The 15,360-nt window shown below is 36.5% G+C and overlaps 1 protein-coding gene across 5 annotated transcripts in view; it reads right to left on the reverse strand.

The window, feature by feature from the left end:
* The window catches only part of ESCO1 (establishment of sister chromatid cohesion N-acetyltransferase 1), a 35,840-nt gene that overhangs the window by 6,286 nt on the left and 14,194 nt on the right, over positions 1-15,360 (reverse strand). For 3 of the 5 annotated variants that reach the window (XM_086740709.1, XM_086740710.1, XM_086740711.1), the window contains exons 8-9: positions 9,681-9,812; positions 1,988-2,077 (exon numbers count right to left, since the gene is read on the reverse strand). In XM_086740709.1, the coding sequence (XP_086596835.1) occupies positions 1,988-2,077; positions 9,681-9,812 (222 nt within the window). Of the gene's footprint in view, positions 1-1,987; positions 2,078-2,668; positions 2,792-9,680; positions 9,813-15,360 lie in introns of all 5 variants that reach the window. The other 2 variants (XR_015257681.1, XR_015257680.1) reach the window with 2 other exon arrangements.

Below are 15,360 nucleotides of genomic sequence, written 5' to 3' on the forward strand. Positions count from 1 at the left end.
CCACGGAGGAGCAGAGATCCACTTGGAGCCCGTGAAGGACCCCACACCGGGGGAGGTGGATGCCTGAAGGAGGCTGTGGCCCGTGGAGGGCCCGCTGGGGCAGCTGTTCTGGAGGGACTGCACCCCGTGGAAGAGATGACCCACGCCGGAGCAGTTCCATGAAGGACTGTGGCCCGTGGGAGGGACCCCACGCTGGAGCAGGGGAGGAATGTGAGGAGTTCTTCCCCCGACCATGAAGCAGCGGCGTAAAACAACGTATGATGAACTGACCACAACCCCCATTCCCTCTTCCCCCCTGTGCCGCTCGGCAGGGGAAGGTAGTAGAGATAATGTTAAGCTCGGGAAGAGGGAGGGGTGGGGGGGAGGTTATCTTGTTCCCTGTCTCATTATCCTGCTATTTGTAGTAATAAATGAATAGTTTTCCCCAAGTCGAGTCTGTTTTGCCCGTGACGGTAACTTTAAGGATTTCTCCCTGTCCTTATCTCAAACCTCGAGCCGTTTTTCCTTATATTTTCTCTCCCTGTTCTCTCGGAGGGTGGGGGGAGTGAGAGAGAGACTGTGTAGTCTGGTCCTGATCGGGGCTGAACTACGACAGGAACTACAGAGAACTCTATCCTAGAGGACTTCATTTGCTGCAGTCTTCCGTTCCTCTGCCCCACTTAGGTATTTTAAGTAATTTTTTCTTCAGTCAGTTGTAAAAAATGAATGTGCAACAAATGTACTAAAATTAATATAATAGCACCAGAGAAACAAAACTTAATAAATAACCTTATCTGCATTAAATATTGTAAAAAGAAAACTTGTTGTTTCTTTTCAATTTAGTAACTTAGAATTCTTTGTTAGTCTAAAGAAACCCACTACAGTCATGGCATCAGACAGAGCTGTCTTGAGTGTCAGTTGAGCCTCCAGAGGTCTCTTCCAGCCTCATGCATTCTGTGATCCTACAACAGTGGTGCTATAAAAAAGTACCTATTGGTCACAGCAAATCTGCTGCTAAACAGAATCAATGCTATGCTACTGAAAAAACAAATGTAATGACATATTAAGATGTACGAACATCGCCTAGCCAGCAAGACACCAAAGCTCCTTGCTGCTCTAAGGCTCCGCTAGTGTACTGTGCCCAACTTTAGATAGAGTTTCAAAAGACATGTCAGACATGGCACAAGTGGAAATAATCTAGAGGAGAGTAGGATAATGTTCAGAGCTCTACAAAACATTACTTAGGAGTATAAACTAAAAACCAGCACATCTGTCAAGCTCCTTACGGTGAAACAATCAGAGTTTTTTCAGGCACAAAAAAAAGCTTTTGCAAAGAGGAAAAGAAGAATGTTTTCTACAGCTATTGCAGTATGATTTGCACTGATGAGCTTAAATTGCAGTCAGAGATTCTGCTAGATATTTAGGGAAGTTTCCCAAGGCTATGAATAGTGAAGTGCTGTAACAGAGTCTGAAGAGGTCAGCAAAAGCTCCAGTAGTAGAAGTTTTACAAAGCTGTCTGATGTATCATAACCAGACTCGATCCTGCTTTGGACATGGGAATGGACTACATGACTTTGAGGCCGCTTTCCAAGAAATCTGTTTTTATCCAAAAATAATTTAGAGAATGGTGCCACAGTCATGCTGTGTAATAATGTCAATACATTTCAGTTTGTTTAAATACAATAGGAAGTTTATATTACATAAAATATCTGGCAGACATTCAGCAAGTATATTAAAAAAAGGAAAAAAATCAGTTGGTTGATGCTCTTCCCATCCCTGCCTTCCACTCCTGCTCAGAACCATCCTCTTGATGAAGAGAGCAGCAGTGCTTATGTGTGAGTTGTCTGACCTGTTTGTGGAAAAAGCTACGGAACGACGGCAGCTTTAAGTCCAACTTCAACTGCTCACACATAGATTATACAAAGTTTCTATGAACATTCTCATTACTTATATTAAAATATCAAATCAAACAATGCAAGATATACAAGTCCAGTTCTTTTCTCCATACCTTTTTAAGTGCATACTTTGGGTCATCAGGAAGAACCATTATTATCTTTCCATCAGGATATTCAGCCAAAATTCTCTCCTTTTTCCAACCCTAAATAAAACAAACACTTATCTAAACCATATACAAGAGGTACTTTTACAAACAGAAATTGCATATTACTGTCCTAGATACTGAACTTATGCAGAGACTTCACACTATTTAGCAGCTGCTTCGCTAGAGAAGGAAACTTCAGCTAGCTTTTTAAAATGAGTACAACAGATATAATATAATCTTATTTATACAATAATGCATACTACAGCCTAACTACATCTAGAAACAATTTGTGAAAGCGTCTTATTTCCCAACTGGATTTTTTTCCCCCAGACTGCAGTGCAAACTGAATTTTAAAACAGAAGTAGCAAACTTGGCTCACATAACTGATTTCCAAACCTATATAATACTTATTTTCCAAAGTCCAGTGAATGGGAAAACCCCTAATTTTTAATAAAATATTTCTTTTTAACATAGTTACCTCCACAAATACACACTCAGTTTTAAAGTTTGGCATGCGAAAGACCTCCAGGAGGTTCTAAGTGAACTGATTGGCATGCAGTTGCCCAAAATGTAAGGAATAGTTTATTTTGTTACTGAGCATAACTGTTAAAGCCACAAGAAGGATACTAGAAAAAATTTTATAACTACCTTCTAAGAATCTAATGGGGAAGGAGGCTACGTTGTGTGTATCTGAAGTATAAACATACTCAAAAAAATAGAGGTAATTAACTCTTCTTCAGATCCACACTCGTGGTGAATAATGAGCAGTACCTGCATGGAAAAGAACAAAACAAAAAAAGCCACTTAAATCTAGTAAGATGGGACTGGTAGATATTAGAACTGAAGTTGCTTTGATGGGAGCTAAAAATACTGAATGCAGAAGTAACTTCAGCCACTAAAAAGGCTGATCTACAAGTCTTACTCAAAGCAACTCCAAATAAAAAAGCCTTCGAAGAAACAATATCGATGGAATAATTCTCATAGAAATCTGTACCTTCCCACAAAATAACGTTCAACTAGAGACCAAACAATGGAATTTGGCACTGAATGAATGCCATATGTACTACCACCAAAAAAAAGACAAAATTAAGTGTTAGAACACTTGATCTGTATCTCATTTTAACCATGCTGATTTTACTCCCTTACCCCAAACAAGACATGAAGAGAATAATTTTAGAAATATATCTACTTGCTGGTAGCCCTGGAACTATTTAAGTGTGAGTTTAGCATACAGCACGGTTGCAACACAGATACCATTTCAATCCTGCATGCTGTTCTTGGCAGTACTAGTTGCACTAAATACCAACACAAACGAAGAACCTATTTGTATTTATTACATATATTATAGTCTGAACACAAAGTGCAGTAAACAGCAGCGTCACAATATTCAACTAAGCAGAAAAATGCAATTTCTGGGATTGTGACATGCCTTTTGAGACTGTTAGAAAAGGTGTCAAAAAATTCAGGCAAGGATTACTACTTGCCAACCTCAAACACAATCCTCTTTTTTTTTTTTGTCTTTTGCTGCCTTTTGGCTACCTGTTTGCCCTGCAAAAGCTTTCTACAGTTTATTTTAAATCAACCATGACCATCGCGTGGCAGATGAATGCAATATGTTTGATAATCCTATCATTACAACATGCAAAACCTTGCAGGCCTTATGCAACTCGACTCTGAATTTTAGGTTGCAGGCCTAATGAGGAAAATTCAACCCTAAATTTTAGGTTAAGGTATTCTATTAACGAAATAGCCAGGTATTTCCAACAAAATGAAATCTGATGGAAGAAAACATTTCTGAACAGCTTACTGCTGTTACACTTTTAAGCAACAAGGTATTAGCAGAAGTCTGAAAATAATTCTGTAAAAATGCAGCAATTAACTCTCTGATACTTCGAACTCATTATTTTCATTATTGTCTACCTTATTAATTTCCTTACGTGATTAGTATAATACAGAGACTGATCATAATCACAGGAGAGGTAGTTTCAATTGAAGTATTTTGGAATTTATTCAGAAATAGCTTTTTAGACAAAGCTTTCCAAAAAGTTCCTGCAAACCCTAAGCTCATCCAAGATTTTTAGTTCATTTGGTATACATCAGAGAAGACATTTAAAAGTCAAATTCCTTTGTTATTGAAGCAGCTCTAAGAGTTTCAAAAAGAAAAACTAACATTTCACATGAGCATCTGCATCTTCAGTGTCCTTATTGTTCAGTCTTAGTAAGGAATGAACTGTGCTTCCTTTACACCACACAAATGGAAGTAATCCACAAGATGGGTCACAGCTCTTCGAATTCTAAAACTAAAGCTGTTAAGGAAAATGTGCTATAGCTTCAACTGGGACTAGTCCTAGTAGATACTTAGAACACAGCAAATATGCTTTAGTACCAGTATCTTGGATGTGGTCTGAAGATTATTTCCCTTAACACACCTATTAATGTAGTTTTTTAAGAAAACTCCACTATTTTAACACTATTAAAACACCTTGCAGACTGTTCTATTTTGTTTCAATCACTGAGAACTAAAGTAGGACGCCTTCACTCAGGCAGATGGCAAGAATACCTTACTACAGTAAGAAACAAAAGCATTATGTCTGCAAGAGACTTTATGATATTCTACAGCAATGTCAGAAAATTTCCTTTGATTTCCTTTTAATTGACATTACTTTAGGGCATTAAGACTTATTTACCGTTGAATGAGATGCCCAAGCATTCACATACATTGCTTGTGACGACCAAAGATATTAAAAAGGAAAGCTATTATTCCCACTAGGAAAAATGTTCTGCAAGGTCTTGAGTAAAAAAGCATGATTATACCACTCCTCTCTGATACTGGAAGTCTATGCGCAACAACACATTACCTCGAGCCAGCAGCAACAAGGCACATACAGCCTAATCAGCACAGCTGGGCAGACTGCTGCTATGTAGAACCCTCTTGGTGTGTAAAAACTGTTGCAATACCCTCCTCCTCTCCATGTTATGGCTATTTATCCTACAGGCATTTGTCATCTTTTGAGAACATAAGGCAACTCTGCAATGAACAGTCAACTCACTTTTAATCTACCTCCACCTTTTCTTCCCAATTCAAATAAGATTAAAGATTGCTTCTGCTTGCTTATTAAGGTGCAATGGCAACAGACTTACAAAAGAAAGAAATAATTCAAAACAGCAACACTGGATCATGAAACAGCTGTACGACGACAATTACAAACGCACTGTGGAGTGCATTGCTTTCACTGGATATGATACACGTATATAGTGAACAATGTAGAATACAGTTGGAAAGATGGCTCCGACATCTGCTGTTGGACACTCCAACATTCCACTGAAGTGTTCAGCACTCAATTTCAGAAAAACTACGTTGTTCTTATAGTTTAAATAATATCTGATGTAGATTTGCCTTTAAAAGCATAAGTTAGAAGACAAAATAGACTGCTTCCTGTGCATTTACTCATGTTTTAAAAGGTCTTATGTAAGAACATGAAATGGGAGAGCAAACTTGGTCTTCTTCTATATACATCAGTGCTGGCTTGTCTGTACTCTCTCAAATGAATACAAATACATGAAAATAGGTGGTGTTTTTTCTTATACCATTTCTCCCTCAAAAACATTGAGGTAGTGAGGAAAGTTATGTTAATACTGTGTAATTCTTGATCTTCACTAAGAAAAGCATTTATGAATTTTTCCCCTAATAATCAAGATTACTATGAAACTTCGTGCACTTTTATCCTTGGTAATTTGTACCACAGAAATGGGTCTACTGCCTCCACCTTCCCAAGTCATTAATCAAATTATAGATACTCTGCTTCTCTTTCCTATGAGCCTAATATGGAGAATGAGGTTTTGACTGTAGAATGATCCTCAGATGTAACTATTGAATACTATCCTCTGTTAAAATTAAGATTCTTACAGAAGACAGCTAATGGTAGGAACTTTACGTGAACTATTAGTAAGTTTTATATTGTACAGATATACCACTTTTGGAATTAACGCAAATCAAGACAACTAAATCTTTCTAAGGTGACATGAAGTTCATAATCATCTTCAATCCCGATACTCTATTAACTTTAGGTTCCAAGAAGTCAAATATTGCCCTTTTTTTTTTTTTTTTTTCAATCTGACAATCATAAGAACCTCATAGATGGGCTTGGATGCAATTAGAGAAGAATAGCTATTTTAAATTTATCCAGTTAGACATTAGCCCAAATAACAGCTTCTTCTGCTTTCTTCAGCTCAAGATATTCTTAACTAATAGGATGAGCTTGCAATTCAAACACGTTAGCTGCATTCACATCAGGCACCTGAATCCACAAGCATTTTCTAGCGTACATATTTGGTTTTGCAACTGAAAAACATCATTAAAAATAATGTCTTGCTCTTAGAAAAACTTTGCAGAAATACTAAATAGGTACTATGTGGTAGCCCTGAGAGGATACACAATTGATATTGTGTGGTATCACAGCTAGAGGATTTTATAAAACTGAACCACATATTCATCCTACAAAGTTATCCATCTCACTGGAGGTAAGTAACACTTGATGTGTATGTCACCACTCAATGCATGCACATGCTAGAATGGCGTACTTTCTCTAGAGACTTTCAGATGTCTGAAACCAGAACGATAGTGAGACAGATTCCTACATTTGTCTGCAGTAGGGGACATCTCCCACACTAATCTATTTCTACTCCAGTACTATCCTTGACCACCTTACCTTCTCGCTTATTCAGTTTGCACGCTTCTATTAATAGCAAATGTCATCCTTCAGAAATCGGTCCTTGCCAATATTCTGTACCCAAATCCAGAAAACATCATTAAGCTTACCAAATTTTCTCTCTCCACATAAGGTCTGCAACTTCCTTATTGTCTCTATCATCCATCCATGACAAAACAAGTACCCTAATACCATCTCCTTGTTAGCCTGTCCTGTTTCTGGGGCTATCATGGAATTTCTAGAGATCTAAAAAAATTTTTAATAAATGAAACAAGATAGGCCCTAAAAAACCCAAACAAATATAATTATATATTTTTTAAAGGTAGTAAATAATATATTATTTACATGCAAATTATCTTCTGGCTACTCAGTACTTTTAAAAAACCCACAAAGCAGCTGCATGCAGGTGCTTAAGACGCTAACAATAAAGTCCATTTTCACAGTTCACAGCAAGAAGCTCTATCATGGCAACGTATACAGGCTTTCTTTGTGTGACTCTGTGAAATGAATCATCAATAGAAGTGCTAGGCACGTAATGAGACACAAAAGGAAGAAAAACTGAGAAAAGTCTCAAGTCAAACTGGGACTGCATCATATGGCATGAAGAATGTGAATGACAAAAGAATGAAAAATGCTTCTAAGATACTTTAGAATGGCCTCCAAATCAGCAATAAAGCCAAATATATTAATTACAGAAAGAAGAATATCTGGAGAGCTAATAAAGTAACATACCAACGTCACCAAGACCAGATGTTCCTGGACCAGAAAGTCTAACCAAGAAGTTACCAAGACTTTCTCTAGTACATTTTTTTTTAATCCCATGATGCTACTGTCCTGTTAACACTTTCTGTCATGAAAAGGAAGGTAGTTATAGTGTCAACACAGTAACTACATACAAATATGTAGAGACTGACCATATCACACCTCCAAGCCATCCTCCCAACAATCCCCACTAGAAACCTCCTAGCAAAACTAGGACAAATAGTAATCATTCTTCTGGCATTTGTGGATGACTAAGAATTAACAGGTAGATATTTGGTGTACTAATTCACTAGAAAGAAGGTTTATCTAAAATTCAAATTATTTTCTAAGAGGAGGCAAGGATGTTTCTGTCCCAGACATTACCGCAATACAATCAACCAACAACCACTGTCTACGGGTCAAATGACTAGTGTTAAAGACTTACCTACTCAGCATGGCAAAAGTTACTTACCCATGCATAAAACAGAGTGTCAACAAATTCTTAGTAGAAAAAAAAAAAAAAAAAAAAATCAGAGGGGAATTTAAAGACTCGTAAGACTCCTATAGTTTCAGTTCTAGAATAACTATCGAAATCATTGCTTTATAGCCATCTACAATGTCACAAAACACAACTGGAGTCTTAAAAGATTTCTGAGACAGAACTGTTTACTCACTGAATTGACAATATAAATAATTTGCTTGAGTACGTCATGTGAAGTTTTAAATAGATGCCTAGCAACTGAGAAAACCATAGGGAAAGTTTTTCTCAAATTAAAAGCACACCTAACTTTATATATAGTTATTTACAACTGGTTCAAGGTAGTCCACTCTTTCCCTTTCATATTAATCATGTTGTTACTCTAGACTCATAATCAAGTGAGAAATTTCATCTCTTTTGGCTTCCAAAATAGTTAAACTTCAGTGCAGATTTCTACCCACGTGAACACAGTAGCTTTAAGTAACTATTGAACTCATCTGCCAGCTTCTACCCAAATGAACTAATATCTACTTCTGTTAATTATGTTTACATCTTTGGTAACATCCAAGATCTGCAAGTACTTGGAGGGGAGGACAAACAGGAGTAAAACAGGGAAACATATGATATGCTGCTCTTAATGTACTGTCTTCCATGGCACTTTCTGCCCAGTCTCTCCCTACAATGTAGCTAATGTATATCAGAAGAGATCTTTCAAGAAACATGTCTGGATTATTCAGCAAAAGCTAACCAAGAACAAAACAAATACCAGAACAATCTACCAGGTAGTTTCAAACACTTTAGCTATGAAGATACATCTCTATATTTGTAAACAGTGGGATAAAATTGAACTTGACAGCAGCCCAGCAGCCATTTGGTACCTACATGAAATGAATTGGTGGCCTCAGTTCAGTTATCCTGGAGGTCTTATCTACTCGAGTGTAGAGTACTGAAGGTAACATGTGTGATAAAGAAAATAGACTTTGTGGATTCTATTCTGGATTTCAGACATGTGAACAGGTATTTCCTATAAGTATTGTAATACCAGCTACTGTGAAGTAGCTGATTTTACAATATACTTTAAATTGTTGAAAAAAAAAAAAAAATAAAAAATCAAAGCTGAGCTTTAATATGAGAAATATACTCAGACACAGTACATATAATGAAGTTATGGAATAATACTTTGGACTTCATATTTAAAGATTACAATCACAGGATAAATTCAGTAAAGTCTCAATCTACTATGAAGTCCTATCACCTGGATTCCTAGGCAGTCTCTCTTCAAATTACACATAATTAAGAAAAAGTAATTTAGAAGTCACCTAAGATTACACAATTACAAAACCAGTACAATCAGCTCTTTATCTGACTATTAAGCCAACCATCGCAAACCCATTGCAAACCCCAGTTGTACTGAAATGTGTATTTAGCACTTTCAGAACAGTGACATTCCTTTGCCTTCCTATCATGACCCTCAATCCCTTCAAGATTAGGGAATTGTAACAGAAAGAAAAAAATGGCAATGAAACACCATTATCCTACTAAATATTTTTATTCATTACATATAACCTGTCTACAATGGCTCTTAAAAACATTTATTTCCCAAAAGGGATTATTTAGGGTCTACTGTGATACTAATCAATTAAAAAAATGATTTAATGTAATATGAATTGTAACTAGTACACAGCAAATAAAAGATAATGCTTATGCCTTTAAAAAGATAAGGTTTTCTTACCACATATTTTACAGCACTTATGAACTGGTTATGAAATAGCAGATGTTGGGTTTCATCCTCTGGATTTGATGCAGTGTAAAGCATTCCACAAATATTACAGGAAATAGCACCAAATCTCTTCTGTCCTGCATCCTATTTAAAGGAAAAAAAAGAAAGGTATTTGTCAATTGCAAGCACAGTAAATACAGTTCAATAGAACTTTCACCTAATCAGACATGCCTTTTATAAATTCGCTTCTGGAAACTCAACAGAGAAGCTAAAATGGAATGAAACAGGAGAAAATAAGTACAGAATTCAGAATTCCACCTTCCATAAACCCGCACAGCCATCAATCACAGAGCAAAGTCTATTTAACATTAAAATTAGCTCCCCCGATTAGTTTCGAACAAGTGACTTCTCTTTTATGAAATACAAAGAACAGAGAATTATTCCTTTTTTTACCCTATCTGCAGTAAATATAATAATTTTCCACACAGAAAATTCCCATGTCCAGCCCCACAATACTAGGTTTTCCCTACAGTTCTGCTGCTGCCTGCCTTTTGGTTGTGAGTTGCTTTGAGGTGGGCCAACGGAGAGCCATTTTCCTGAATAGGAAGGATATTATAAAAAGCAAAAGTTAGAGAAATAATCATTAAGATAAGCAATACATCTGCAATAGCTGATCACTACCTTTTAGGTTTTTACAAAAAATATTTCAGGTCAACCAAATAGCATTACGTTGTTTTTTTTTAAATCCCTCTCTTCAATGATTAAAAGCCTCCTTTAATCTCAGTCAATCTCAGGACTTAAGTCTTAATTTGAAACAGCTAACTACAATGTTTGCCATGCTATCTTAGTTGCATGGGGTTCATTACTTTTATTTTTCAGACACTGGATAGCAGCTACAATACAAACAGAAGATCATACCACTTTACCCACAGCCCTTTAGGTTATCATCCTACTCTACAACCAAAAATTATCAAATTAATGGCATTACTGAGTACCTATTGCTTTGCTATTTTTTTTCATTAAAACAATGTTATTAATTTGGAAGTATGCTCAGATTAAGCAGTCAGCGCCTAATAAAGAGTGAAACATCAAGTGCAGAGCAAAAGAATACCAGTTAGCCAAAAAGGCATGTTTTAATTGATGGCTTAATGCTCAAATACACTTTTTTTCTTTAACTACACTTGGAAATTGAGTCTATGTTAACAGCAATAAATGTAACTTTTAATCTATTCTAACGTATATCACAAATAATAGAGAAACAAAAAGCTATTTTATACTCTAAAATAGGATACTATAGAAGCAAAAGAAGAGTTGAGGGTGTTTTCTTTAAAGGAAATTGATCTGTGTGCACAAATTAAAAGTGCACAATTTGCAAGAAAACAGATCATCTGCACTTAATTTTGTTTTCTAAGAGCTCAAAATACTCAAAGTGGTAAATCCTACTTTAGAATAAAGCATTTTGCAACACAGCAAAAGTGTTTACAAATCACTTCTTACTCCTTCCATCTTCAAAGATACGTTTACGTACATCTAAGAGCTAGACAACAGCTCAGTTCTCCATACAACAGCAACTTATTTCAAGCAGTCATTAGTGAAATCTAAAATGTAGGTATCTTTTTTTTTCCAAGAAGGGTAAAACTGGCCAGGCAAATTCAGAATTGAACTTCTCTTTAAGAGCACACACATGGAAATCAGCTGAATGAAAGAAGCTGAATCCAAGAAGTCATTGCTTTAATGGTACATCAGTTTATACATTCCTACTGTATACAGAAGGAGAAACAGAAGTACATTAATATGCTGAAGGAAAAAGGAAAGATGAACCCTGAGGTTAGATTTGCAGAGTCAGAATAAGATGAAGTTTCTAAAGGTGGAAAAATTGAATCCAACACATTTTATTTTACCTGCAGACTTCCTTTAAAGCAGCAATATAGTTCAAAACAAAGTACCCATCTGGCCACCAAAATATACTGCATACATGAAAGACGAAAAAAGGCAGTTCAGCAGGAAGGATGATATATGGCAATTCTCTTAAGACAAACCAATGGAACTGAACTTAGCAATTCCGCTCTTGAAGATGGAGAACATATCGCCTATATCTAAGGTAGGATAAGTTAAGAGGAAGTCTACTTTGATGCTTGGACGCTTTGACACTTTAAAAAAACCCAAACGTGTAAATTAGAAAATCAGCTACATAAAGCAACTCTTAAAATACTTAGCACTTATCAGTAATGCAGTAAGACTCGTGGAACAATTTCTCTTCAAATGATCAAGAAGTTAAACGTATTTAAGCTAAAATACTTGCTAGTTTACTACCAAAAAAAAAAAAAAAAAGCCTAGCTATGTAGGAAGTCACTAAAAAATTGGGGCAAGGATATCCTCAAAGTTGTCAGGCTCCTTAGCTTATTCCCTTCTTGCCTTCTAAGTACATAAATACATAGGCTGTTTTGCATGTCTCAAGGAACAGATTATTTCCCTGGAATAATAATACCATATTGTATTTTATAGTCTGACTTTCTTGGATGTTGCTGGCATCAGCAGGTTTGGGGGGAAATTTTTGTTTGGTTTTTTTGAGGATTTCACTGATATTACTATCTTACATGCATTCAGTTGTATCAGTGGGCTACATACAGAGGTTAATAGTAAAAAGCTATTATGTGAATATCAGAAAAACCACATTGTAATATCTAAAGCAATCTTTTGAACCCTGTAGCCCAAACAAATGCTGATTATACTTCTCAGCAAATACTTTACAGTATCCTGAGGGTAGTAAAGAGACTTTTTCTGTAACTGAAGTACTGTTTCAAAGCCACAACACAGGACATAATGCTTCAGATAAAAAAAAAAAAAAAACACAACAAAACACACAACAGCTTTGTAAATCAAATGTAGACTACAACAACAATGAAAAAAAAACAAAACAGGACATGCAAAATAAAGTCAAGAATTATGAAGAATGCATTTTTGTACTTTAACATCTACAGAATCTGACTTTTTTTAACCTGATGTCATTTCATAAGCAGAAGTGGAAAGGGCATGCATCAAGAGGGAAAAAGTGCTCCCAAACAATAATACTGCATTAAAGGTTGCCAGTCCTTCCTAATGGGGAGGAAGGAACAAATTAAAAAAAAAAAACAAAAAAAAAAAAACAAAAAAAACCAACCCAAGAACATCTTATTCACCACACAGGAGAATAAATAAAAACTTAAAACTGAGATGGGGGGGGGGTGGGGTTGGGTGGAAGTCTTCTCAGCAAACATCAGATACCAGGTACTGAAGAATAAACTGTCAACTTGTTACAACTAGAAAAATATTTAAGAGGTTTGACTCTCAGATAAATGTTTTTCAGAGCAGTATTTAAGAAAATGTAGGGTTGCAGGCAGAAAAATGTGTTACTCTATTTAAAACCAAATTTTCTAAACAGTAACAATAAAGAGCAAGGATATTTTTATTTCCTAAGCAAATTCTGCACGTGTAGATGGCAATTAATTATTCTCGACACCTCAAGCAAACGTCTTTAATATAAACATAGGATATTTGAGATCCACTGTTTCAAAGCTAACTGTAGCTGAACATCACAACAATGTTGCCTTAATCTCCAGAAGGGTTTCTTAATTCTGTGTTAGACAGAAAGAAAAGTCTTACCAATATCTTCTTTGAGAAGGTGCATGTCTGCTGATCCTCCATATGTGGAATAAGGACCCCTGCAAGCAAAAAAGGCATATGGTGCCTGTGTAGGAGATGAAAAGGGGCCCCATTTTTTTGGTTTTTTTTTTTTTTCTTCCTCTCTCTTCAAGCACAGTTTAGGTCACCTCCTTCTTGATTACCTAGTGTTAGTTAGAGGAAGATTATTTTTTCCTCTAGTCTTTTCACAGAACAAAGAATCAAACCCAGCCATAGAAACAGGCAGGCTGGAAAGGAAATACAAGAAGAGCAGGAAGGAACAACACAAAGATTTTTGGGCTCTCCACAGAAAATGAAAAGGTCAAAGAATGCTATTTCAATGAAAAATGCATTCAAGATTTAAGCTGATGGGTAGATCCCCTTGCTGAACAGGAGGATCAGAAGACATGACCCAAGTCAAAAACAAGTTTCACTTCAAAATGAAAACTGGAATTTAATAAGAAGAAAACCAACCAAAAAACACCCCATCACCAGTACCCATCTTTCTGAAAAGCTATTTTAGCCAAAGGACATAAAACAACTTGAAATTTTCAGAACTTTATGTATCTAATTTTAAATAACATATTTGAAAAATGAAAATAGGGTCATTATCCATCATGAAATTATATCCTCACTCATCATCAGGTAAAGTAATATGAAAAAATACAAAGTAAAAAAAGAAATCTGCACAATATTTAAAATGGACAATTAATCCATTCTCAACCCATATAAAAACATTTTTCAAGAATGTTACAGAGGGTGTTCCAATGTCTACTGGTTTTGGCTGGGATAAGGTTAATTTCCCTCTTGGCAGCTGCTATGGTGCTATGTTTTAGATTTGTGACCAAAACAGGGTTGGTAACACAGGTATATTTTAGCTATTGCTGCACAGTGCTTACACAGCATCAAGGCCTTTTCTTTTTCTCACAGTGTTGTGCCAGTGACTAGGCTGGGGGTGCAGAAGCAGTTGGAAGGGGACACAGCTGGGACAGTTGACCCCAACTGGCCAGAGGAGTATCCCATAACACAGATGTCATGGTAAGCAATAAAAGCTCGGGGAAAGGGGGAGGACAGGGAGGACGTTTGGAGTTATGGCATTTGTATTCCCAGCTGTTACACGTGACAAAATCCTGCTTTCCTGGAGATGGCTAAACACCTGCAAGCTGATGGGAAGCAGTGAATGAACTCTCTGGTTTGCTTTGCTTGTGCGCACAGCTTTAGCTTTACTTATTAAACAAGATTTCTCCCCCATCCTACTTGGGGGAGTGAGCGAGCAACTGCACAGTGCCTAGCTGCCTGCCAGGGTTAACCCATAACACAATTTTAGTAGCCTTGGTGCCTGAATTTGTCTATCAGGTCTTCAGCTGACCTTAGAAAACATTCTCACCTTTGGGAAAAGGATACCAAACACAACCCACCTGGTAATTTGCTAGACAAAGCTGGGCTGCTGCAGTGAAGCAGAAATGGGAAGGAGTGATAATAAAAAAGGATGGCCATTACTGGCCCCCTAAGAGCAGAGATATCCCAAAGGGTAAGATTTGTGTGGGCAGAAAGGAAGAGTGACTGCTCTCAACTACCAAACTCCCTCCCCAGTAACTTATGCAGTAACCACTGCCTTGTTTTTACTGGGATTACAGGAAAGGAGAGAGACAGTACTTAACTAATGTAAACAACAAAAGATTGCCCAAAAGTCATTCTCCAATTCTTCAGAGAAATTGCCAGCTGCTCTATACCAGTTTAAGGAAGAAAACAGCAACTTTAAATGATAGCTATGCAACTTTCTTCAGGCTCATAAAAAAATCACTTTTATACTCATTCTTTCCACTGAGGACTGTGTTTTCAGCTTATATCAAAACATTTCTTTCATGTATTACCTATTTCAATCAGGGAACTATGTTCAAGTTTAACCAAAATATATGTAAGGAAAAAATCAAGTATGATATCCAAATGTGTAAACTGAATTAGAATGCACATGACTTCCACGTATAGCACCAATTCAAACCTCATAATGGAAAGCATCTTCCATCAAGCA

The sequence above is a fragment of the Chlamydotis macqueenii genome, chromosome 2, assembly GCF_036417535.1.
Source record: "Chlamydotis macqueenii isolate bChlMac1 chromosome 2, bChlMac1.mat, whole genome shotgun sequence".
Taxonomy (NCBI): Eukaryota; Metazoa; Chordata; class Aves; order Otidiformes; family Otididae; genus Chlamydotis; species Chlamydotis macqueenii.